Here is a 23806-nt window from a genome sequence, read left to right on the forward strand (position 1 = left end):
GTGTTCTCACAGCGGCTTCTTGATTGGTATAAAGTGATTTTATTAATTTGACTAGATGTGCCGATACGCCCAGCTCTTGTAGGGCCTGCGATGGCTTGTCGTGGGCGACGCAGTCAAAGGCATTGATGTAGTCGATGAAGCACTTGTAGATATTCTTTTGGTATTCTTAAGCTTTTTCCATGGTCCATCGCAGGTTTGCAATATGGTTGCGGGTGTCACGTCCTCGCCCAGATCCTGCCTGCGCATCATGGAGAGCCGCTTCAACTACTGATCTCAGTTTTTCCTCTATTGCTTAGTGAAGGATCTTGCTTGCATGCGGAATGAGGGCTATTATTTGGTAGTTGGAGCAATTCTGGGAGTTGCCTTTCTTTGGTAGAGGGATAAAGACAGATCTTTTCCGGTCTTGTAGCCATTGTGTGGATGCCCATACTAACTGGCACAGCGCTGTGATGGTTTTCACCAGTACTGGCAGCAATGGCTCTGCCGGTATGTTATCTATGCCTGATGCTTTATTTTTGGCTAGTTGTTTCATTGCCTTAACCACGTCTGACTCCATAATGGAGTCTCCAGGTCCACAGGCTCCACCTCATGCAATGCTCCAGGTATGTGGTTGCAGGCATACAGTTCCTCTGTGTATTCCCTCCACCCATCCTTGATACTCTGTTGGTCATTCAGTTCCTTCCCATTTTTGCTTTGATTGTGCCCTTGCGTGCCATGAAAGGTTTTCGGGCCATCTTGACCCATGAGAATAGGCCTGGCATATGGTTTTTTATTGGCTTCTGCTTTGTCTTTGTTGCCGGCCACCTTTGCTGCTCTTCTTTTATCGGCTATTCTGAGGGTTTGCTCGGACAACCAATAGCGTCATTTTTCCTGCTTCTTATAGGCAATAAGCTTACTGGCTGTTTCCATAACTGTGAACTGTATATTGTGCCATAGTTCCTTTGGATGCTTTTCTGATGCGTCAAGCAGCTATAATCTGTTTGCTACCTCAATATTGTATGATTGGGGGATTTTAAAGGGTGTCACATTTTCTCAATGAAGCGCCTTTCTTAACGCTATGGAATTTAATCTTGATCCTATCTGCAAGGAGTTTATGATCAGAGCCGCAGTCGGCGGCAGGAAAGGTTTTTATTGCAACGAATGACTTTCACCAAACGAGGACTACACAGGATGTAATCAATCTGATTTCTATGGAGGCCATTGGGAGAGGTCCACGTGTACATTGGGCGTTTGGGTTGCATAAACCATGTGTTTCTTATCCTGAGCTGATTTGCTTGGCAGAAGTGTACCAGACAATCACCATCTTCATTTCTTTCCCTGAACCCACTATTTCCTCTTGTGGCGCAGAGTGTAAGCTCTTGCCTACGACCTGAAGGTTGCAAGTTCAATCCCCGCGTGATTCAGGTAGCTGCTCAAGGTTGACTCAGCCTTCCATCCTTCCGAGGTCGGTAAATTGAGAACCCAGCTTAGTGGGGGGTAATAAATAATAATTACCTGAAAGCGTTATGGAATAAGTTGGCGCTATACAAATACCAAGATTTATTTTATTTATTTATTTCCCCAAGTTCGCTATTATTACTGGGAGTACTATAGGGGACACTATTACTACTGGAGCCAATATAGGGGACACTATTACTACTGGAGCCAATATAGGGGACACTATTACTACTGGAGCCAATATAGGGGACACTATTACTACTGGAGCCAATATAGGGGACACTATTACTACTGGAGCCAATATAGGGGACACTATTACTACTGGAGCCAATATAGGGGACACTATTACTACTGGAGCCAATATAGGGGACACTATTACTACTGGAGCCAATATAGGGGGCACTATTACTACTGGAGCCAATATAGGGGACACTATTACTACTGGAGCCAATATAGGGGGCACTATTACTACTGGAGCCAATATAGGGGGCACTATTACTACTGGAGCCAATATAGGGGGCACTATTACTACTGGAGCCAATATAGGGGACACTATTACTACTGGAGCCAATATAGGGGACACTATTACTACTGGAGCCTGCCTTTCTCGGGCGCTCCAGCATGTTTGTTGTGTGCTCAAAATACACTGTGTACTTGCGCAAGCAAAAAAAAACCCCGTAAGGCCCATAGATAGTATTGGTTTCCTGTGTGTTCGCAACAGCCTATAGTAGTGCATAATAGGCACCAGAATAGTCCATGCTGCGTATTTTCTTATACGCTCATATGAACAAACATTGAAATCAATGGATTGTATGCACGGCGTATTACGTGCACATAATATGCTGCCCTTTGCAGGCAGCCATAAGGCTGATGTGGCCCCTGAAAATACGCTCAACACCCGTGGGTTAGAGGATGCTACTTCCACCTGATTCTTTTTTTTTTTTTTAAATGGCTGGATCAGTCATTGCTACTGAGCTTCTATGTTTAAGAACCAAGGGGGGTAAATGAGTGCAATCTCTCTAGAATTCATCGGCCTCTAAGGCGTCAAATAAGTGCCCAGAATCTAAAAAGTATGTTCAGGAGTGAAAGTAATAGCATCCTTCGTTTCCTCAGACTCCCATCCTCTAACCCTTTCCAATTCACTGTCTGACGTCTGAAGACATTCTGATTGAAGGCTGTACAGTTCCGATGTCGGAATATGTCCAGCAGGGTATTCTTACTATATATCACCGGCCGCTCTGTTGTCGGGGGGCCTCTCCAGCATGTCCCATACCGCAGCACTGGCTCTAGCCAGCAGATGGCGCCATTGTATAATGGCAGAAAGAGAAAACTCCCTAAGAAACCCTGAATCCAAAATTGGATTGCCAAGGGTTACAATGCTGCAGCTGGGAAGATAATAAAGGCACGGATCAGGAACCGCCTTCATCCTTTGACAACTGCATGTCTCCAACTTTATCCGTGAAGGTTTCCTACCCCATATAAGATCACTAAAGAGACCGCTTACTTTATAAAAGTCTTTGTGGCAACCAGACCGGAGAGAAGGAATAACAACTGCGGCATCCAAACCCTTTTAATGAGATTCACCCTCCGCACTACGGATATAGGAAACTTACACCAGACTTGAAAACTATGTTAACCCCTATCATTCATGGGGTTTCTGCTATTATCTAGATATGCCGGTTGGGTTTCTTAAATTGGACCCCCAATGATTCTAAGAATAGTCGGTGTTCTCAGAGAGGAAGTAGTCGCACATATGAGCGTAATGGAAACCGCCGAGTGTAACTTGTCATACAAGTCTAATTAAAGAAGAAACCCTTTAATGTTTGCAAAACCCCCCCAACACAGCCGGATGATTACATCTCAGAAGGTGATGATTACAGTAATTCGGCTGGTTGTGAGATTCTACATAGCGGTATGACAGGGGCACAATGTGAAGACAAGGAATCGTCTCGGGGTGGAGGACACTTGCTGAGATCTTGCAGCAGAGGGCTCTCAATTACTGTGGAAAATGACTAAGGACTCGCAGCACCGCGTCTTTCTACCGCAGCACAAAGAAGCGCCGAAACCGGAGTTTAATCAGACTGCTCTGTAATTAGATGAGCGTTGACAACTTCCTAAAGACAGCAAACTAAGAAGCATCACAAAGGCAAGGAGGGGATTCGTGGTCGGACACTTAATTGCGCTTACTGATCACATCTCCGCTGTCGTCTTTCTTACGGTCACCTGCGGAGATATCTACTTACTGACCGGCCTATCAGACGGAAGACTAAACAAAGAGCTCCTCATTATGAAACAGAATTACCGCTGATTTCACGTAGATTCTAGGACTCCCCCTAGGGCCGGGCGGCTCACACGACTATATCATACTATATGATTGTTTTGCATATTGCATTGCATATCCGTGGGTATCCGTGCGTTTTTGCTCGCGTATGCTTGCACATTTTACGCATGCAAATACAAACACAAGCAGGGAATGATGACAGCAGTTGCCCGATCCCATAGACACACCCTTCTAGCCAGAGGCGTAACTCGAAGCTCCTGGGCCCCAATGCAAAGCCTGGAACGGGGCCCCCAACTATAATGCTTTATTCATAGTACTGGACTCCCTATATGAAGAAGAGGGGCCTTATGGGCACCCCCAAGGCTCCTGGGCCCGGGTGCAACCGCATCCTCTGCATCCTCTATAGTTACGCCCCTGCTTCTAGCGCTCACATGATCGCACAGGCACCAGTTTCTTGATAGTTGTTAGCAGCGCTCCGAGAACCGTGTCTTCCCTTGACAAAGACTCCCGAGTCGCAACGTCGCGCTGTATGCGTTTGTTCATGGAAGAATGAAGAATTCCCTAGCGGGACTAAGTGCATGGTGGACGCTGCCAGATGTCCTTTTCATCTTTTACTCTTCACTAGAGGATGACGCTCTCTTGGCTGTTTTTTTTCCCCACTTTTGCGCAGCCACGTCCGATGCGTCCGAGTATTGAGTTTGCCTATATCAAAAGTAGCCATGGTATGTATGTTATGGTCTCCAATACCCATGGACAACAGCTTGGATGGGTGTGCTGCCCCCTAGAGGCTCATGCACTGTCTGCCTACAACTTCCTGCTTTCTTTTTTAGCTTCTTTCAAATGTCTCCTAGCAACATGCGTAAAAAAATAAAGTCGCAAATACGAAGAGTCATTGCGTTGGGTATGCACTAACAGAACAAAAGGGCTGTGCGTGATACACGGAAAAATAGAACATGCTGCGATGAAATATACGCAAGTGTGAGTGAAACAATGAAAAGCAATGTACTTTTGTTGACGCCATTCAAGCGCATTATACATGCATACTTTGCACGCGTAATACGCAATGGAAAATATGGTCATGTGATCCTGGACTAATGTGCAAGTCCCTTCTGTGTGGCTGAAAAAGCTCTGACCAGTTGAGGCCTGAAGGTGAGCCGTGGTATCTGACACCAAGATGTTACCAGCGGGTCCTCCCAGTCCTGTAAGCTGCGGCCTCCGTGGATTGGACTGGTTGTTCCAGCACATTCCACAGATGATCAATTAGATCACTATCTGGGAAATCTAGAGGCCAAGCCATCACCTTGAGCTCCTTACGTTCCTCAGACCATAGCTGATCACTATTTGCAGTATGGCCAGGCCCATTATACTGCTGGGCATGGCCATTAGGGAATACCGCTGCCATCCAGGGAGGTACCTTGTCTACAATAATATCTAATAGGTGGGATGTGCCAATGTATCATCCACATGAATGCCAGGACCAAAGCTTTCCCAGCAGAACACTGCCCATGCTGCAATGTCTTCATGCCAAAGTGCGTCCTCTTGCCAACTCTTCCCCAGATAAGTGATGCACATACATCCCATTTATCTATGTGAAAGAAAACATTCGACATCCGGGCTATCATCTTCCATTACCCTACGGTCCAGTTCTGATGCTCATGTGCCCATTGTCGGTACTTTCAGCAGTAGACAGAGATCAGCATTGGCACTCTGACCAATCTGCAGCCTCCATGCCCAGCAAGCGGTGATGCCCCGTGTGATCTGACCCTTCCTACCATCACTAGCGGTAATGGTTTTGGCATTTTGTGCTAGGCAAGTCCAAAACAGAAGAATGGGAAGTCAAACTGAACTCGCCTGGTGCTTCAGACCTGAATATTTACGGAGGTGTTGGTGGTGCCCGCTTAATAGGGCAGTGCCCGTAACTCTTAATGGAATTAAATAAAGATGTAGTCCGGGCCGCGTTTGGGTTTTCTGTTTGTACTGCCCAAACTGTAAATTTTTCGGAAATGAACAAAAGCAGCTCGTTAGTGATGAATATGGATTTATTTAGGCAGATAGGTGAGTCCTGCGATCGCTGTGGAGGGGAAAAGAGGAAGGGAACCATTTGTAGACATTGTGTATGAGGACAAAACATGTCTATTTGCCGTGTGCTGAAATTAACGAGCCGCAGTGCATAACCCCCAATTAGCTACCGATAAAGTATAATGGTGGCAACCACTTTAGGCAAATATTCTGCTTTTATGGCAGTGATGATATCTATTAGTAAGATGCTACGATCCCTCTATAGCCATATAGTCGGGGCCGACTCTCTTTATGGATCAGCCCTTTCCGCTCCCTATTAAACAATGTGTGTTTATGATTCAGACCCATTATGTCCATATCACCAACAGAACAACAAGCGACAGCGCTGCGGTACGGACAGGACACCCGCCTGCAGCGCTGCGGTACGGACAGGACACCCGCCTGCAGCGCTGCGGTACGGATAGGACACCCGCCTGCAGCGCTGCGGTACGGACAGGACACCCGCCTGCAGCGCTGCGGTACGGACAGGACACCCGCCTGCAGCGCTGCGGTACGGACAGGACACCCGCCTGCAGCGCTGCGGTACGGACAGGACACCCGCCTGCAGCGCTGCGGTACGGACAGGACACCCGCCTGCAGCGCTGCGGTACAGACAGGACACCCGCCTGCAGCGCTATGGACAGGACACCCGCCTGCAGCGCTGCGGTACGGACAGGACACCCGTCTGCAGCGCTGCGGTACGGACAGGACACCCGCCTGCAACGCTGGGGTACGGACAGGACACCCACCTGCAACGCTGGGGTACGGACAGGACACCCGTCTGCAGCGCTGGGGTACGGACAGGACACCCGTCTGCAGCGCTGGGGTACGGACAGGACACCCGTCTGCAGCGCTGGGGTACGGACAGGACACCCATCTGCAGCGCTGGGGTACGGACAGGACACCCGTCTGCAGCGCTGGGGTACGGACAGGACACCCGTCTGCAGCGCTGGGGTACGGACAGGACACCCGTCTGCAGCGCTGGGGTACGGACAGGACACCCGTCTGCAGCGCTGGGGTACGGACAGGACACCCGTCTGCAGCGCTGGGGTACGGACAGGACACCCGTCTGCAGCGCTGGGGTACGGACAGGACAGCTGCCTGCAGCGCTGGGGTACTGGGTGCGATGCAAACCAAAGGTACCATCTACCTGGAGTCTGTATTTTCCCTCATGTTTGGGTCAGTTTTCTTACCATATTCCAAAACCGTGACGGGTTAATTAGTTTCCTATAAACCTAAATGTGTGCATTTCGGAAGACTAAATTATGAGATATTCTCTCTGTATAGCACGGTCGACTATAAAAAGTCCTGGACTACTAATTCCAGTCATGTAATAAGATTATCACAACTCACCACATATCACCATCCTCAAGGGTCTTATCATTGGGGGCTCCAGCATGTCCATAATGAAGAACGGAGGAGTTATCACCACTGTAGAAAGGAAACAGAAGGGAGAGATAAATGCAAATGACAAGCAGAGTGAAAAGCAGTGTTAATAAAAAGCAGAAGCATGTTTTTCCACCTTTGACCACTGGGGGCACTGCTACATTACAATCTATGCACAGATGAGCAAAAGCCAACAAGTCAATGCAATAATAAAGATAATAATAGCAATATCAATACAAGTTAAAGAAAAATAAATTGCCAAAAAACTTCAAAAAACCTGAACCAACCTATGCTAAGCCTATGAGTGCTAGAAAGTAAAGAGTACCAATATAAAAAGGTGTTATCCCAAAATGTAAAAGTTATTCCCTATCCACAGCATAGGGAATAACCTTATCATCGGCGGGGTTCTCACCAATTTTGAGAATGGAGGTCCGTGGCCCCCTCTTCTGCAGGGTTGATTCTCCCATCGGCACTGATATCAGATTGAATGCAACAATGGCCACACATACGCAGCCCCCCCCCCCCCCCTAATTCATTTCAATGGGACTGATAGATATTTCCGAGCACTTGTACTCTGCTTTCTCCAGCAGTCCCAGTAAATGTAAATAGAGTGGCACGGCACATGCCCGAATGCTGCTCCATTCATTCTTTCTTTGCTGAGGGGGTGCAGCGAGCCCATAGTGAAGAGCAGGGGGTAACATAGGACCCCCATTCTATGGACCAGTAGGGATCTCAGCAGTGAGACCACCACCGATCATAAAGCTATCCCCTATCCTATGGAAGGGGAATACCTTTAGAATATGGGACAACCCCTTTAACTCCCTGACTGCTGGAGAGCCGTATGTTCTAGCGTGGCGTTTCTCAGCTCCAATACTCCCCAACCAGTTAGGTCTTCAAGATCTCCTTAAGGGCCTTCTGCACATTCATCTGCCCAATCATTGGACCGTGTAAAAGGGACAACAATTGGCCAATGAAATGCTGTACCTCTTCCATGTAAAGAGAGTATGATGTGCAGCCCACCAATGATGGCTGCATGGGAACGAACCATCATATTACCGATTGTTTGCCCCCATGCAGGCGATCCTTTGCCACGTGTGAACGGCAGTGAATGAGCGCCAATTGACATTTGCAACAATGGGCTGCTTCTTGGCCCATCTAGAAGGGCTTTCAGTATTGCATAAGTGATGTAATTATTGTCGGTGCCTCATGGGTTCTCTCTGGAGGATATCCTCAAATCATGATGGTACTGGCGTTAGAAAGCATCCTTCTGGGGCGTACGGGCGTGCGAGCCGTGATTGGAATGCCATACTGAGTGTTATAGCTTCCCAATATCTAAGGGGCAGTAGATTGCAACCCACTTAATTAGGATTTTAGTCTTTGTACCCCTCTTGCTCTCTTACATGGGCAACGATATAGCGCCAAGCCTATTAAACACACAGCTCACACTGGCATCCTATGCCCTGGCGGTAGGCATTTAAAGTTCAGGCACTCTGAAATAATACACATGGGGCCCAAGTCTCTGAGGATTCGGATGTGAAATGCCCTTGATGACCAGTCCCCAGCCGCGCGGCCCGTCAGACGCTGGTAATAAGACAGGTATAAATGCGAGGGTTTGCTGCTCTCCCAGGAATCAATCCCTCCTCCTTTGTTTTTAATCTTCGGCGAGCGAAAAAAAGAAATATAAAAAAGGAATAGATCTACGCTGTCACAGCGGTTACATGCCGCGTCTATAACCTTTAAAGAGACGAGATAAAGGAGCTGTCAGGGCTTTACAAGAGAGGGCTGCGAGCCGCCGATAGATGCAGAACATCACAGGCCGGCAGTGTGCCCGCAGGCCAGCGCTCCCCGGCCCTATGTATATATTTACATCTGTAATTAGAGACGGATATTACATCATGCGCTCACAATGCAGAATGGCGCACAGGAGGCTGCGGCTCAGGTAAAGAGTCAGAGACCCAATAGAACACCAGCTGTCTGTGAGAGGGGTAAGGCACGACACCGGCTATATGGTCATTTACTAGTTGCATATATTATATTTAGTGCCCGCATACAGTGTGTAGCAGCGCTGAGTTTGTCACTTGTCTTTAATGGTGACAATTTCTAAAAAAAACACAAAAAAAATCAAATGTCATCTTTCATAGCACTTCAGTGTCATTTTTCTAATTCCCCAATGCTGAATTCTAAGTGCTGTTGGCATTGATACCCTCCGCCTGAACTAGAGATCTCCGGATGTCAGTTGTACCAAGAACGGTTTTTCTCAGCTGTACCTCTCAGCTATCTCTGCCAGTCCTATTGCAATGAATGGAGGGGCAGTATGCATGCTTAACCACTACTCCCGTCATACAGGGACATTTGGGAGCCGTGTTTTCATGACAGGTCAGAGTCCCGGGGGTTAATGCCAATTTAGAGAACGATTCTCACTCAAAATTTGCTCAAAGTCGTCTTTTGAGCAGGAATCGTTGGGTCTAAACGCGTGGCCATCGTGCGGTTTTCGTTAACGATTCGCTCAACGTTGTCTTTAAGCAAGCTGAAAGAGAATGATGAGCCTTATCAGTGCCGCGCGCTGAGTTCTCAGATGGATATCGCTGCCCGTATTGTTTCAGCTGGTATCCCGCTCAGAGAACACAGCCAGAGTATGAAGAAGACAGCAGTCCAGCTGTCTTCTGTATACCCCACTTGGAGCGCTCAGCTGTATATCAGCTGAGCACTCTGTGAAAACAGCAGGGGTATGCAGAAGACAGCGCTTCAGCTCTGTTCTGCATACCCCGCTTGGAGCGCTCAGCTGTATACCAGCTGATGGTCCATGAACACAACAGGAGGATGCAGAAGACAGTGCTTCAGCTGTATTCTGTAAAAACCCGCTCGGAGCGCTCAGCTGGTATACAGCTGAGCACTCTGTGAAAACAGCAGGAGTATGCAGAAGACAGCGCTCCAGCTGTGTTCTGTATACCAGCTGAGTGCTCCAAGAAGACAACAGCGGTATGCAGAAGATAGGGGGTCCCACTTGTCTTCTGCATACAGCGGGAGCCTTCATTTACACACTTATGCAAAGTGAACGCTCAGAACTGTCACTCAAACTGTCGTTTAAGCGATTTTTGAGCGATCACCCTGCAGTGTAAATGCACAAAATGTTATCGCTCATAAGATGTCTCTTGAGCGAGAATTGTTGTGTCTAAATGGACCTTTAGATCCGCTCTGGTGAGATAGTTATCCTCTATCCTGTGAATAGGGCACTAACCAGTTTTGATGGGACAAACGTTTAACCCCTTAAGTACCAGGGTGTTTTAGTCCTAAAGGGACAGAATTTTTTTTTTTTTTAGAGATTTTCCCCATGTGGAGGTTTTACTGCCCTATTATTTTTCCTTGGGTAACAACATTTTTTGGCTGCATTATTTTTCCCCACGACATATCCAGCGAGTTTTTAGTATCTTTTTCACAGACTTTTTGTCTTCATTTTTTTTTTTTTTTTATTAGGGGTAAAAAGGTAAAAAACAAACAATTTAAAAAAATGTATGATATAATTTTCATTACTGTAAATTAAAGTACAGGAACGGGTTCCTCATTTTGTTTTGGATGTTTAAATAGAATTTGTATAGTCCTGGATTACAGAGCGCATATGGTGACGGTTTATGTTGGTGCCGGTGGTGGGTCATTTTCTTTTTTATAAGTATGTATATTTTTATTTTTTTCTGTCCTTTTTTAAAACTTATTTTTGTAACTATTTTCTTAACGTCCATGTCCCACATGACGTCATATAAGACCTATGGCGGTCATTCACATAGGACCCTGCGGCTTTGCTGTGACAGAGGGCACCCGGCAGTCATGGGATCGTCGGGTCGAATAACAGTAGTAACACTTCCGCTTTCTCCCTTCTCTACATAGCGCTGATTGTGCGCTGTGTACTCTGCAAGTAAGAAGGTAGAAGTGTTTAAAAAATGTTTCTGCCTTCTCCTCAGAGTCCTCGGCTGTGATTAACAGCTGATGAACTAACCTGCTCCTTCTTGATTGTAGGGGCTTTAATCCTGCACCATACCTTTGCTATTGGTCTTTAATGGGTTAATGGGGTCCAGTTGTAAATTATAGATCGCCCATCCTCAGGATGGGCCAGTAATAGTAGATTGACAGCAGCTTTGACCTCGTCCATCAGCTATTCATTGAGCCAGTGCACTCCTGCTGTGAGCCCATTACTGCAGGAAGCAGACAACTCCATACTCATTGCAGTGGTCAGGCAAGGCTTCCATTTATTTCAACGCAAAGTTTGCCTGTAATACCAAGCCTTACCACTGCAGTGGGAATCCGAAATTGAGATCCGAAATTTGGGTGGCCAACGTTTGCAGAATTTCGAAGCCTCAATACTGAGTGTTGTAGGGCATGGTGTTTGTTCATGTTGGTGGAGACGCGGAGCTGCACCAAAATATTGCCACAGGGTAGTTGATGCCACATTATCCGGAATGTCTCTGTACCTATTGGCATTGAGGATGGATGTCACTAACACCAATAGCCCCAGTCCTTCCCAGCAGAACCCCCCTTCCCTAATACCATAACAGAACTTCCTCCAATCCAAACTCCACTGTTGGGACAATACAGTCATGTAGAAACCGCTATCCAAGCAATCGCCATACCCAAGTGCCGCCATCCGATTGGGAGATGGTGTCCTGTGATTCAGTTCCACAACCCTTGCTACCACTCATTTATAGTCCAAGAACGACGCTCTCAGCTCCATCGCAGAAGCCGCTAAGCATTCACTGCTGAGATGTTGGGCTTGTGGACAACCACTCGTCCACTGTAACCCTTCGTATGCCATTCTGGAGCTAATGGATGTCCCAATGTCCTGTAAGACCCCCTGAGTGAGGGCAGATGTGCGTGATGTCTTCAAAGCTCCTAGAAGGCTTCGTTGTCCGCGTTCCATCAGATTACAAGGTCTTCCTTAACGTGACAGTAACGCACACACCAGATGGTCTCCATCTCCCAAACCCATGGTCAACAGTGGACTCTGGATGGTCCAAAAGTGCTGCGACGTCACATACTGATTGGTCACTCGGGTGACATCCCACCAAACCTCGTTGTCAGCTCCACATCTGGGGGCATCTGATGGTTTCTGTACTGGAGTATGATGTGTGATCCTCTCCTTTACATCTAACACACATGCAATTTGTAGATCCCCTCCACCTGACGGCACAGGATTGGTGGGGGGCCAATACTTTTGTCTACATAGTGGATTTATAGTAGGAAATATAGGCAGCATATAAATTGCGCAGCAGGCAAGATGGCCGCACTGATACAATTTTACTAAGGTTAGCCCCGCTAATAACACGGGATTCATTACTACAGAGCAAGAAAAGCTTGTTTTTAATATAAGGGAAATCCTAGTAAAATGAGTGATGTCCCGCTGAATCAGATTGTCTTTGTACTTTAACCTCCCAGAATAAAGTCTAATTTGTTTATCCTCTGGAAATGTCAGCCACGTCAATCTTGCAGTCAATGCGGACGGAGCCGGCTCCTGCCCGCAGCCATCTGCATATTCCCGGCGCGCTCCTGTGGGTAAGGGTCCTACGTGCGCTCGCCAAGTGTTTACCGCACCACCCTGAGACGCGTCTCACAAACTAATCTCTCCCGAAGAGCGGCACAGATGATTCATGAAGCCGATATGTAAAAGACATCAGCGGCCGCTCTGTAATATAATGTCCACAAATGGCAACAATGAGCGTGTGACCTGTATACAGAAGCAGCAGGAAGAGCGACTACAGCACATGATTACACTATAGGCACATACTTACAGGGATTACAGGCCTTCACCCTTCACCAAAGTGCGATACAAGAAGCATTGCTCTATAGGAAAAACTGTAAAGGGTAGGCTGTATACCTTCACTAGCCGAGAAAGGAAAACCCCTCTCAGGAGCAAATACAGGTGGACCCAATAACTTATTTTCTTGTACATAGGGGGCAGTATTATAGTAGTTATATTCTTGTACATAGGGGGCAGTATTATAGTAGTTATATTCTTGTACATAGGGGGCAGTATTATAGTAGTTATATTCTTGTACATAGGGGGCAGTATTACAGTAGTTATATTCTTGTACATGGGGAGCAGTATTATAGTAGTTATATTCTTGTACATAGGAGCAGTATTATAGTAGTTATATTCTTGTACATAGGGAGCAGTATTATAGTAGTTATATTCTTGTACATAGGAGCAGTATTATAGTAGTTATATTCTTGTACATAGGAGCAGTATTACAGTAGTTATATTCTTGTACATAGGGGGCAGTATTATAGTAGTTATATTCTTGTACATAGGGGGCAGTATTATAGTAGTTATATTCTTGTACATAGGGGGCAGTATTATAGTAGCTATATTCTTGTACATAGGGGCAGTATTATAGTAGTTATATTCTTGTACATAGGGGTGCAGTATTATAGTAGTTATATTCTTGTACATAGGGGGCAGTATTATAGTAGTTATATTCTTGTACATAGGAGGCAGTATTATAGTAGTTATATTCTTGTAATAGTGGGCAGTATTATAGTAGTTATATTCTTGTACATAGGGGGCAGTATTATAGTAGTTATATTCTTGTACATAGGGGGCAGTATTATAGTAGTTATATTCTTGTATATAGGCGCAGTATTACAGTAGTTATATTCTTGTACATAGGAGCAGTATTACAGTAGTTATATTCTTGTACATAGGAGCAGTATTACAGTAGTTATATTCTTGTACATAGGAGCAGTATTATAGTAGTTATATTCTTGTACATAGGGGGCAGTATTACAGTAGTTATATTCTTGTATATAGGAGCAGTATTACAGTAGTTATATTCTTGTATATAGGAGCAGTATTACAGTAGTTATATTCTTGTACATAGGAGGCAGTATTATAGTAGTTATATTCTTGTACATAGGAGCAGTATTATAGTAGTTATATTCTTGAACATACAACGCAGTATTATAGTAGTTATATTCTTGTACATAAGGGGCAGTATTATAGTAGTTATATTCTTGTACATAGGGGCAGTATTACAGTAGTTATATTCTTGTATGTAGGAGCAGTATTACAGTAGTTATATTCTTGTACATAGGGGGCAGTATTATAGTAGTTATATTCTTGTACATAGGGGGCAGTATTATAGTAGTTATATTCTTGTACATAGGGGCAGTATTATAGTAGTTATATTCTTGTACATAGGGGGCAGTATTATAGTAGTTATATTCTTGTATATAGGAGCAGTATTACAGTAGTTATATTCTTGTACATAGGGGGCAGTATTATAGTAGTTATATTCTTGTACATAGGGGGCAGTATTATAGTAGTTATATTCTTGTACATAGGGGCAGTGTTATAGTAGTTATATTCTTGTACATAGGGGGCAGTATTATAGTGGTTATATTCTTGTACATAGGGGGCAGTATTATAGTAGTTATATTCTTGTATATAGGAGCAGTATTATAGTAGTTATATTCTTGTACATAGGAGCAGTATTATAGTAGTTATATTCTTGTACATAGGAGCAGTATTATAGTAGTTATATTCTTGTACATACGAGGCAGTATTATAGTAGTTATATTCTTGTACATACGAGGCAGTATTATAGTAGTTATATTCTTGTACATAGGGGGCAGTATTAATGTGGTTATATTCTTGTATATAGGAGCAGTATTATAGTAGTTATATTCTTGTACATAGGAGCAGTATTATAGTAGTTATATTCTTGTACATAGGGGGCAGTATTATAGTAGTTATATTCTTGTACATAGGAGGCAGTACTATAGTATTTATATTCTTGTACATAGAAGCAGTATTATAGTAGTTATTCTTGTACATAGGAGCAGTATTATAGTAGTTATATTCTTGTACATACGAGGCAGTATTATAGTAGTTATATTCTTGCACATACGAGGCAGTATTATAGTAGTTATATTCTTGTACATAGGGGGCAGTATTAATGTGGTTATATTCTTGTATATAGGAGCAGTATTATAGTAGTTATATTCTTGTACATAGGAGCAGTATTATAGTAGTTATATTCTTGTAGATAGGGGGCAGTATTATAGTAGTTATATTCTTGTACATAGGAGGCAGTACTATAGTATTTATATTCTTGTACATAGAAGCAGTATTATAGTAGTTATTCTTGTACATAGGAGCAGTATTATAGTAGTTATATTCTTGTACATACGAGGCAGTATTATAGTAGTTATATTCTTGCACATACGAGGCAGTATTATAGTAGTTATATTCTTGTACATAGGAGCAGTATTATAGTAGTTATACTGTATTCTTGTACAGAGGGGGCAGTATTATAGTAGTTATATTCTTGTACATAGGAGCAGTATTATAGTAGTTATATTCTTGTACATAGGAGGCAGTATTATAGTAGTTATATTCTTGTAATAGGGGGCAGTATTATAGTAGTTATATTCTTGTACATAGGGAGCAGTATTATAGTAGTTATATTCTTGTACATAGGGGGCAGTATTATAGTAGTTATATTCTTGTACATAGGGAGCAGTATTATAGTAGTTATATTCTTGTACATAGGGGGCAGTATTATAGTAGTTATATTCTTGTACATAGGGAGCAGTATTATAGTAGTTATATTCTTGTACATAGGGAGCAGTATTATAGTAGATATATTCTTGTACATAGGGGGGCAGTATTATAGTAGTTATATTCTTGTACATAGGGAGCAGTATTATAGTAGTTATATTCTTGTACATAGGAGGCAGTATCATAGTAGTTATATTCTTGTACATAGGGGGCAGTATTACAGTAGTTATATTCTTGCACATAGGAGCAGTATTATAGTAGTTATATTCTTGTACATAGGGGGCAGTATTATAGTAGTTATATTCTTGTCCATAGGGGGCAGTATTATAGTAGCTATATTCTTGTACATAAGGGGGAGTATTATAGTAGTTATATTCTTGTACATAGGAGGCAGTGTTATAGTAGTTGTATTCTTGTACATAGGAGGCAGTATTCTAGTAGTTATATTCTTGTACATAGGGGGGCAGTATTCTAGTAGTTATATTCTTGTACATAGGAGCAGTATTCTAGTAGTTATATTCTTGTACATAGGGGACGGTATTATAGTAGTTATATTCTTGTACATAGGGGGCAGTATTCTAGTAGTTATATTCTTGTACATAGGGGACAGTATTATAGTAGTTATATTCTTGTACTTGGAATGCAGTATTACAATAGCTAAGTTCTTTATTATACAGGGGGCAACATTATAGTATATATACTACTTCAACAGTATCTAGTTTTTTTTTTGCAGTAGTTGATACTGGTAGTCGATAATATATTGGATTTTGTTTGTTAGGTCAGATGCCGAGTGGGCTTGAGAGTGACAACCAATAGAACTGTAGGGAATGCACTACACTTATCATTGATACATACATTAGCCACGTCTTCTCCCATTATCTGTACATACCTGCCACAGATACAGGTGTATGAACTGTGTCTCATTCCTCCTCGGGCATAGCAATAGTTTAAGAACACACTGCAAGACAAAGAAATCCATGGTGAGATGTAAATACAAGACATGAGGCTGGAAATAAACATCACACAGAAAATACATCAAATTATTTGTCAAAATCATGGATGTGACAGGACAGGAGCGGCCCTTGTGCCCGCATATAAAGATCACTCTGCTCCCAGTGCCAATCACTACACATTTACAGAGTAAATCCATCTCCTTTCTATTAAGTGACAACCATGCTGGGAGCCGAGGGTCAGCACTTCTGTCTCCCAGAAAAGGGAATGGAGTTCTCAATTCATGAGGAGTATCAGCTTGGGCTACAATATGTAAGAACGGGCCACCAATAAACTGCAGCATGGTCACCAATAAACTGCAGCATGGCCACTAGAGATGAGCGAACACCAAAATGTTCGGGTGTTCGTTATTCGGAACGAACTTCCCGCGATGTTCGAGGGTTCGTTTCGAACAACGAACCCCATTGAAGTCAATGGGCGACCAGAGCATTTTTGTATTTCGCCGATGCTCGCTAAGGTTTTCATGTGTGAAAATCTGGGCAATTCAAGAAAGTGATGGGAACGACACAGCAACGGACAGGGCAGGCGAGGAGCTACATGTTGGGCTGCATCTCAAGTTCACAGGTCCCACTATTAAGCCACAATAGCGGCAAGAGTGGGCCCCCCCCCCCTCCCAACAACTTTTACTTCTGAAAAGCCCTCATTAGCATGGCATACCTTTGCTAAGCACCACACTACCTCCAACAAAGCACAATCACTGCCTGCATGACACTCCGCTGCCACTTCTCCTGGGTTACATGCTGCCCAACCGCCCCCCCCTCCCCCCCACAGCGCACACCAAAGTGTCCCTGGGCAGCCTTCAGCTGCCCTCATGCCACACCACGCTCATGTCTATTTAGAATTGCGTCTGCCATGACGAGGGACCGCAGGCACACACTGCAGAGGTTGGCACGGCTAGGCAGCGACCCTCTTTAAAAGTGGCGGGGCGATAGCCCACAATGCTGTACAGAAGCAATGAGAAATAGAATCCTGTGCCACCGCCATCAGGAGCTGCACACGTGGGCATAGCAATGGGGAACCTATGTGCCACACACTATTCAGTCTGTCAAGGTGTCTGCATGCCCCAGTCAGACCGGGCTTTTTAATTCATAGACACAGGCAGGTACAACTCCCTATTGTGAAGTCCCTGTGGACCCACAGCATGGGTGGCTCCCTGGAACCCACCGGCGGTACACAGAAATATCCCATTGCATTGCCCAACACAGCTGAGGTAGTAATGTCGTGCTTAATGCAGGTGGGCTTCGGCCCACACTGCATGCCCCAGTCAGGCTGGGGTTCTTTATAAGTGTACAGATGTAGTAAAAACTCCGTGTGCACCTACAGCATGGGTGGGTGCCAGGAAGCCACCGGCGGTACATAGAAATATCCCATTGCATTGCCCAACACAGCTGAGGTAGTAATGTTGTGCTTAACCCTTTCCAATCCAATTTGTATATGGTTTTCCTAGGGGGCTTACTCTTTTTCTGCCGTTATACAACGGCGCTATATGCTGGCTAAAGCCAGTACTGCATGAGCTGACACGTAGGATAGGCTCCGACAGCAGAGAGGCTGGCAATATACAGTAAGAGAACCCCGACGGACGTCTACCAACAACGGAGCTGTACAGCCTTAAACCCTAATGTCTTCACAGGTCACACAGTGGACTGGAAAGGGTTAATGCAGGTGGGTTTCGGCCCACACTGCATGCCCCAGTCAGACTGGGGTTCTTTATAAGTGGAAACAGATGCATTTATAATTCCCTGTGGACCCACAGCATGGGTGGGTGCCAGGAAGCCACCGGCGGTACATAGAAATATCCCATTGCATTGCCCAACACAGCTGAGGTAGTAATGTCGTGCGTAATACAGGTGGGCTTCGGCCCACACTGCATGCCCCAGTCAGACTGGGGTTCTTTAGAAGTGTACAGATGTATTAAAAACTCCGTATGCACCTACAGCATGGGTGGCTCCCTGGAACCCACCGGCGGTACATAAAAATATCCCATTGCATTGCCCAACACAGCTGAGGTAACGTCAGCTGTAATGCAGGTGGGCTAAAAATTAATTTGATTACACTGTAGGCGAGGGCCCACAAAAATTGCTGTATCAACAGTACTAATGTACATCCCAAAAATTGGCCATGGCCAGCCAAGAGGGCAGGTGAAACCCATTAATCGCTTTGGTTAATGTGGCTTAAGTGGTAACTAGGCCTGGAGGCAGCCCAGTGTAACGAAAAATTGGTTCAAGTTAAAGTTCCAATGCTTTTAAGCGCATTGAAACTTATAAAAATTGTTCAGAAAAATTATATGAGTGAGCCTTGTGGCCCTAAGAAAAATTGCCCGTTCAGCGTGATTACGTGAGGTTTCAGGAGGAGGAGCAGGAGGAGGAGGAGGAGGAATATTAGACACAGATTGATGAAGCAGAAATGTCCCCGTTTTGGATGGTGAGAGAGAACGTAGCTTCCATCCGCGGGTGCAGCCTACGTATTGCTTAGGTATCGCTGCTGTCCGCTGGTGGAGAAGAGAAGTCTGGGGAAATCCAGCCTTTGTTCATCTTGATGAGTGTTAGCCTGTCAGCACTGTCGGTTGACAAGCGGCTACGCTTATCTGTGATGATTCCCCCAGCCGCACTAAACACCCTCTCCGACAAGACGCTAGCCGCAGGACAAGCAAGCACCTCCAGGGCATACAGCGCTAGTTCAGGCCACGTGTCCAGCTTCGACACCCAGTAGTTGTAGGGGGCAGAGGCGTCACGGAGGACGGTCGTGCGATCGGCTACGTACTCCCTCACCATCCTTTTACAGTGCTCCCGCCGACTCAGCCGTGACTGGGGAGCGGTGACACAGTCTTGGTGGGGAGCCATAAAGCTGGCCAGGCCCTTAAAGACTGTTGCACTGCCTGGGATGTACATGCTGCTCGATCTACGCACATCCCCTGCTACCTTGCCCTCGGTACTGCGCCTTCTGCCAGTAGCGCTGTCGGCTGGGAATTTTACCATCAGCTTGTCCGCAAGGGTCCTGTGGTATAGCAACACTCTCGAACCCCTTTCCTCTTCGGGAATCAGACTGGGCAGGTTCTCCTTATACCGTGGATCGAGCAGTGTGTACACCCAGTAATCCGTCGTGGCCAGAATGCGTGCAACGCGAGGGTCACGAGAAAGGCATCCTAACATGAAGTCAGCCATGTGTGCCAGGGTACCTGTACGCAACACATGGCTGTCTTCACTAGGAAGATCACTTTCAGGATCCTCCTCCTCCTCCTCAGGCCATACACGCTGAAAGGATGACAGGCAATCAGCCGGTGTACCGTCAGCAGCGGCCCAAGCTGTCTCTTCCCCCTCCTCCTCATCCTCCTCATGCTCCTCCTCCTCCTCCTGTACGCGCTGAGAAATAGACAGGAGGGTGCCCTGACTATCCAGCGGCATACTGTCTTCCCCCGCCCCCGTTTCCGAGCGCAAAGCAGCTGCCTTTATGGTTTGCAGGGAATTTCTCAAGATGCATAGCAGAGGAATGGTGACGCTAATGATTGTAGCATCGCCGCTCACCACCTGGGTAGACTCCTCAAAATTACCAAGGACATGGCAGATGTCTGCCAACCAGGCCCACTCTTCTGAAAGGAATTGAGGAGGCTGACTCCCACTGCGCCGCCCATGTTGGAGTTGGTATTCGACTATAGCTCTACGCTGCTCATAGAGCCTAGCCAACATGTGGAGCGTAGAGTTCCACCGTGTGGGCACGTCGCACAGCAGTCGGTGCACTGGCAGCTTAAAGTGATGTTGCAGGGTGCGCAGGGTGGCAGCGTCCGTGTGGGACTTGCGAAAATGTGCGCAGAGCCGGCGCGCCTTTACGAGCAGGTCTGACAAGCGTGGGTAGCTTTTCAGAAAGCGCTGAACCACCAAATTAAAGACGTGGGCCAGGCATGGCACGTGCGTGAGGCTGCCGAGCTGCAGAGCCGCCACCAGGTTACGGCCGTTGTCACACACGACCATGCCCGGTTGGAGGCTCAGCGGCGCAAGCCAGCGGTCGGTCTGCTGTGTCAGACCCTGCAGCAGTTCGTGGGCCGTGTGCCTCTTATCGCCTAAGCTGAGTAGTTTCAGCACGGCCTGCTGACGCTTGCCCACCGCTGTGCTGCCACACCGCGCGACACCGACTGCTGGCGACATGCTGCTGCTAACACATCTTGATTGCGAGACAGAGGAGGAGGAGGAGGAGGAGGGTGGTTTAGTGGAGGAAGCATACACCTCCGCAGATACCACCACCGAGCTGGGGCCCGCAATTCTGGGGGTGGGTAGGACATGAGCGGTCCCAGGCTCTGACTCTGTCCCAGCCTCCACTAAATTCACCCAATGTGCCGTCAGGGAGATGTAGTGGCCCTGCCCGCCTGTGCTTGTCCACGTGTCCGTAGTTAAGTGGACCGTGGCAGTAACCGCGTTGGTGAGGGCGCGTACAATGTTGCGGGAGACGTGGTCGTGCAGGGCTGGGACGGCACATCGGGAAAAGTAGTGGCGACTGGGAACTGAGTAGCGCGGGGCCGCCGCCTCCATGACACTTTTGAAGGACTCCGTTTCCACAACCCTATACGGCAGCATCTCAAGGCTGATGAATTTTGCTATGTGGACGGTTAACGTTTGAGCGTGCGGGTGCGTGGCGGCGTACTTGCGCTTGCGCTCCAACAGTTGCACAAGCGACGGCTGGACGGTGCGCTGAACTACACTGCTGGATGGGGCCGAGGACAGCGGAGATGAGGGTGTGGGTGCAGGCCAGGAGACGGTAGTGCCTGTGTCCTGAGAGGGGGGTTGCATCTCAGTGGCAGGTTGGGGCACAGGGGGAGAGGCAGGGGTGCAAACCGGAGGCGCTGAACGGCCTTCGTCCCACCTTGCGGGGTGCTTGGCCATCATATGTCTGCGCATGGTGGTGGTGGTGAGGCTGTTGGTGTTGGCTCCCCGGCTGAGCTTTGCGCGACAAAGGTTGCACACCACTGTTCGTCGGTCGTCAGGCGTCTCTGTGAAAAACTGCCAGACCTTAGAGCACCTCGGCCTCTGCAGGTTGGCATGGCGCGAGGGGGCGCTTTGGGAAACACTTGGTGGATTATTCGGTCTGGCCCTGCCTCTACCCCTGGCCACCGCACTGCCTCTTGCAACCTGCCCTGCTGATGCCCTTGACTCCCCCTCTGAAGACCTGTCCTCCTGAGTAAGCGTTGCACACCAGGTGGGGTCAGTCACCTCATCGTCCTGCTGCTCTTCCTCCGAATCCTCTGTGCGCTGCTCCCTCGGACTTACTGCCCTTACTACTACCTCACTGCAAGACAACTGTGTCTGATCATCATCGTCCTCCTCACCCACAGAAAGTTGTTGAGACAGTTGGCGGAAGTCCCCAGCCTCTTCCCCCGGACCCCGGGAACTTTCGAATGGTTGGGCATCAGTGACGATAAACTCCTCTGGTGGGAGAGGAACCGCTGCTGCCCAATCTAAGCAGGGGCCCGAGAACAGTTCCTGGGAGTGTTCCCGCTCCTGAGCAGGTGTTATTGTAGTGGAGTGAGGAGGCTGGGAGGAAGGAGGAGCAGCAGACAGAGGATTCGGATTGGCAGCAGTGGACGGCGCAGAACTGCGGGTAGACGATAGGTTGCTCGAAGCACTTTCTGCCATCCAGGACAGGACCTGCTCACACTGCTCATTTTCTAATAACCGTCTCCCGCGTGGACCCATTAATTGGGCGATGAATGTGGGGACACCAGAAACGTGCCTCTCTCCTAATCGCGCAGCAGTCGGCTGCGACACACCTGGATCAGGAGCTTGGCCTGTGCCCACACCCTGACTTGGCCCTCCGCGTCCTCGGCCGCGTCCACGTCCTCTAGGCCTACCCCTACCCCTCAGCATGCTGTATTACCAGTGATTTGATTTCACAGGCAGCTAATAAATTGGCGCAAGACTGCAGGCCAAATATAATTTTTTCCCTTTTTTGAAAACGAAAGGCCCCACTGCCTCTAGTGAATGAATAATCTAAGTTTAATAACTGTGCTGTTTTCCTGCTAATGTGTCACAGAACGTGAGGGTAGCAGAGTTATTAACTGTGGCAGAGCAGGTATTTTTTTTCCCAATTAAGGAAAGCAAATGGCGAAGCCAGGAGTAAAACGTAGCTGGGTGCGTCTGATTTTTACAGGTTGCACACGCAGCCGACACGTGTCCACCGCCCTTAGGACGGACAGAGGCAGGACAAGTAGAATTATTTTCCGTTTTTTTGCACCAAAAGGCAGCACTGCGTATATTCTATGAATAATAACTGTGTTGTGGCCCTGCCTATACAATTCTTTCCCTGCAGTATCAATGGAGGGTGCAATGGTCTGCAGAGGCGATTTTGAGAAGCAAAAAAAAATGCAGCACAGCTAACAGCAGCCTGGACAGTACTGCACACGGTTAAATATGGCCCTAGAAAGGACCGTTGAGGTTCTTGAAGGCTACACTCACTCCTAACACTCTCCCTGCCTATGCAGCACTTCTGTCCCTAATGCCAGGTGCAACGCTCTGCAGAGCCGATTTTGAGAAGAAAAAAAATTGCCACTGCTAACAGCAGCCAACACACAGCTATCAGTGGCCCTAATAAGGACCTTTGGGGGGTCTTGAAGCCTACACTAACTACCAATTCTTTCCCTACAGCAGCTCCGGTACAAACAGCACTGTCCCTCATCTAACTCACACGGCATCTGAGGCGAGCCGCGGGAGGGGCCGACTTTTATGTTCGGGTGACACCTGATCTCCCCAGCCACTCACAGCAGGGGGGTGGTATAGGGCTTGAATGTCACAGGGGGAAGTTGTAATGCCTTCCCTGTCTTTCAATTGGCCAGAAAAGCGCGCTAACGTCTCAGGGAAGGAAGTGAAAGTAACCAGAACACCGCATGGTGTTCGTTACGAATAACGAACATCCCGAACACCCTAATATCCGCACGGATATCAAGCTCGGAAGAACACGTTCGCTCATCTCTAATGGCCACCAATAAACTGCAGCATGGTCACCAATAAACTGCAGCATGGTCACCAATAAACTGCAGCATGGTCCAAATGTAGAACTCTGAAATCATTTTTTTACAATCTTTTTCTATTACTTTTGCCTTG

At 46.8% G+C, this 23806-nt stretch overlaps 1 protein-coding gene across 1 annotated transcript in view; it reads right to left on the minus strand.

Annotated features, from left to right (window-relative positions):
• Nucleotides 1-23806, minus strand: part of PEPD (peptidase D) — a 272915-nt gene that overhangs the window by 96139 nt on the left and 152970 nt on the right. Inside the window, exons 10-11 of the mRNA XM_066582676.1 lie at nucleotides 16600-16668; nucleotides 7130-7207 (exon numbers count right to left, since the gene is read on the minus strand). Coding sequence (XP_066438773.1) covers nucleotides 7130-7207; nucleotides 16600-16668 — 147 coding nt within the window. The remainder of the gene's footprint in view (nucleotides 1-7129; nucleotides 7208-16599; nucleotides 16669-23806) is intronic.

Source organism: Eleutherodactylus coqui, chromosome 11, assembly GCF_035609145.1.
Source record: "Eleutherodactylus coqui strain aEleCoq1 chromosome 11, aEleCoq1.hap1, whole genome shotgun sequence".
Classification (NCBI taxonomy): domain Eukaryota; kingdom Metazoa; phylum Chordata; class Amphibia; order Anura; family Eleutherodactylidae; genus Eleutherodactylus; species Eleutherodactylus coqui.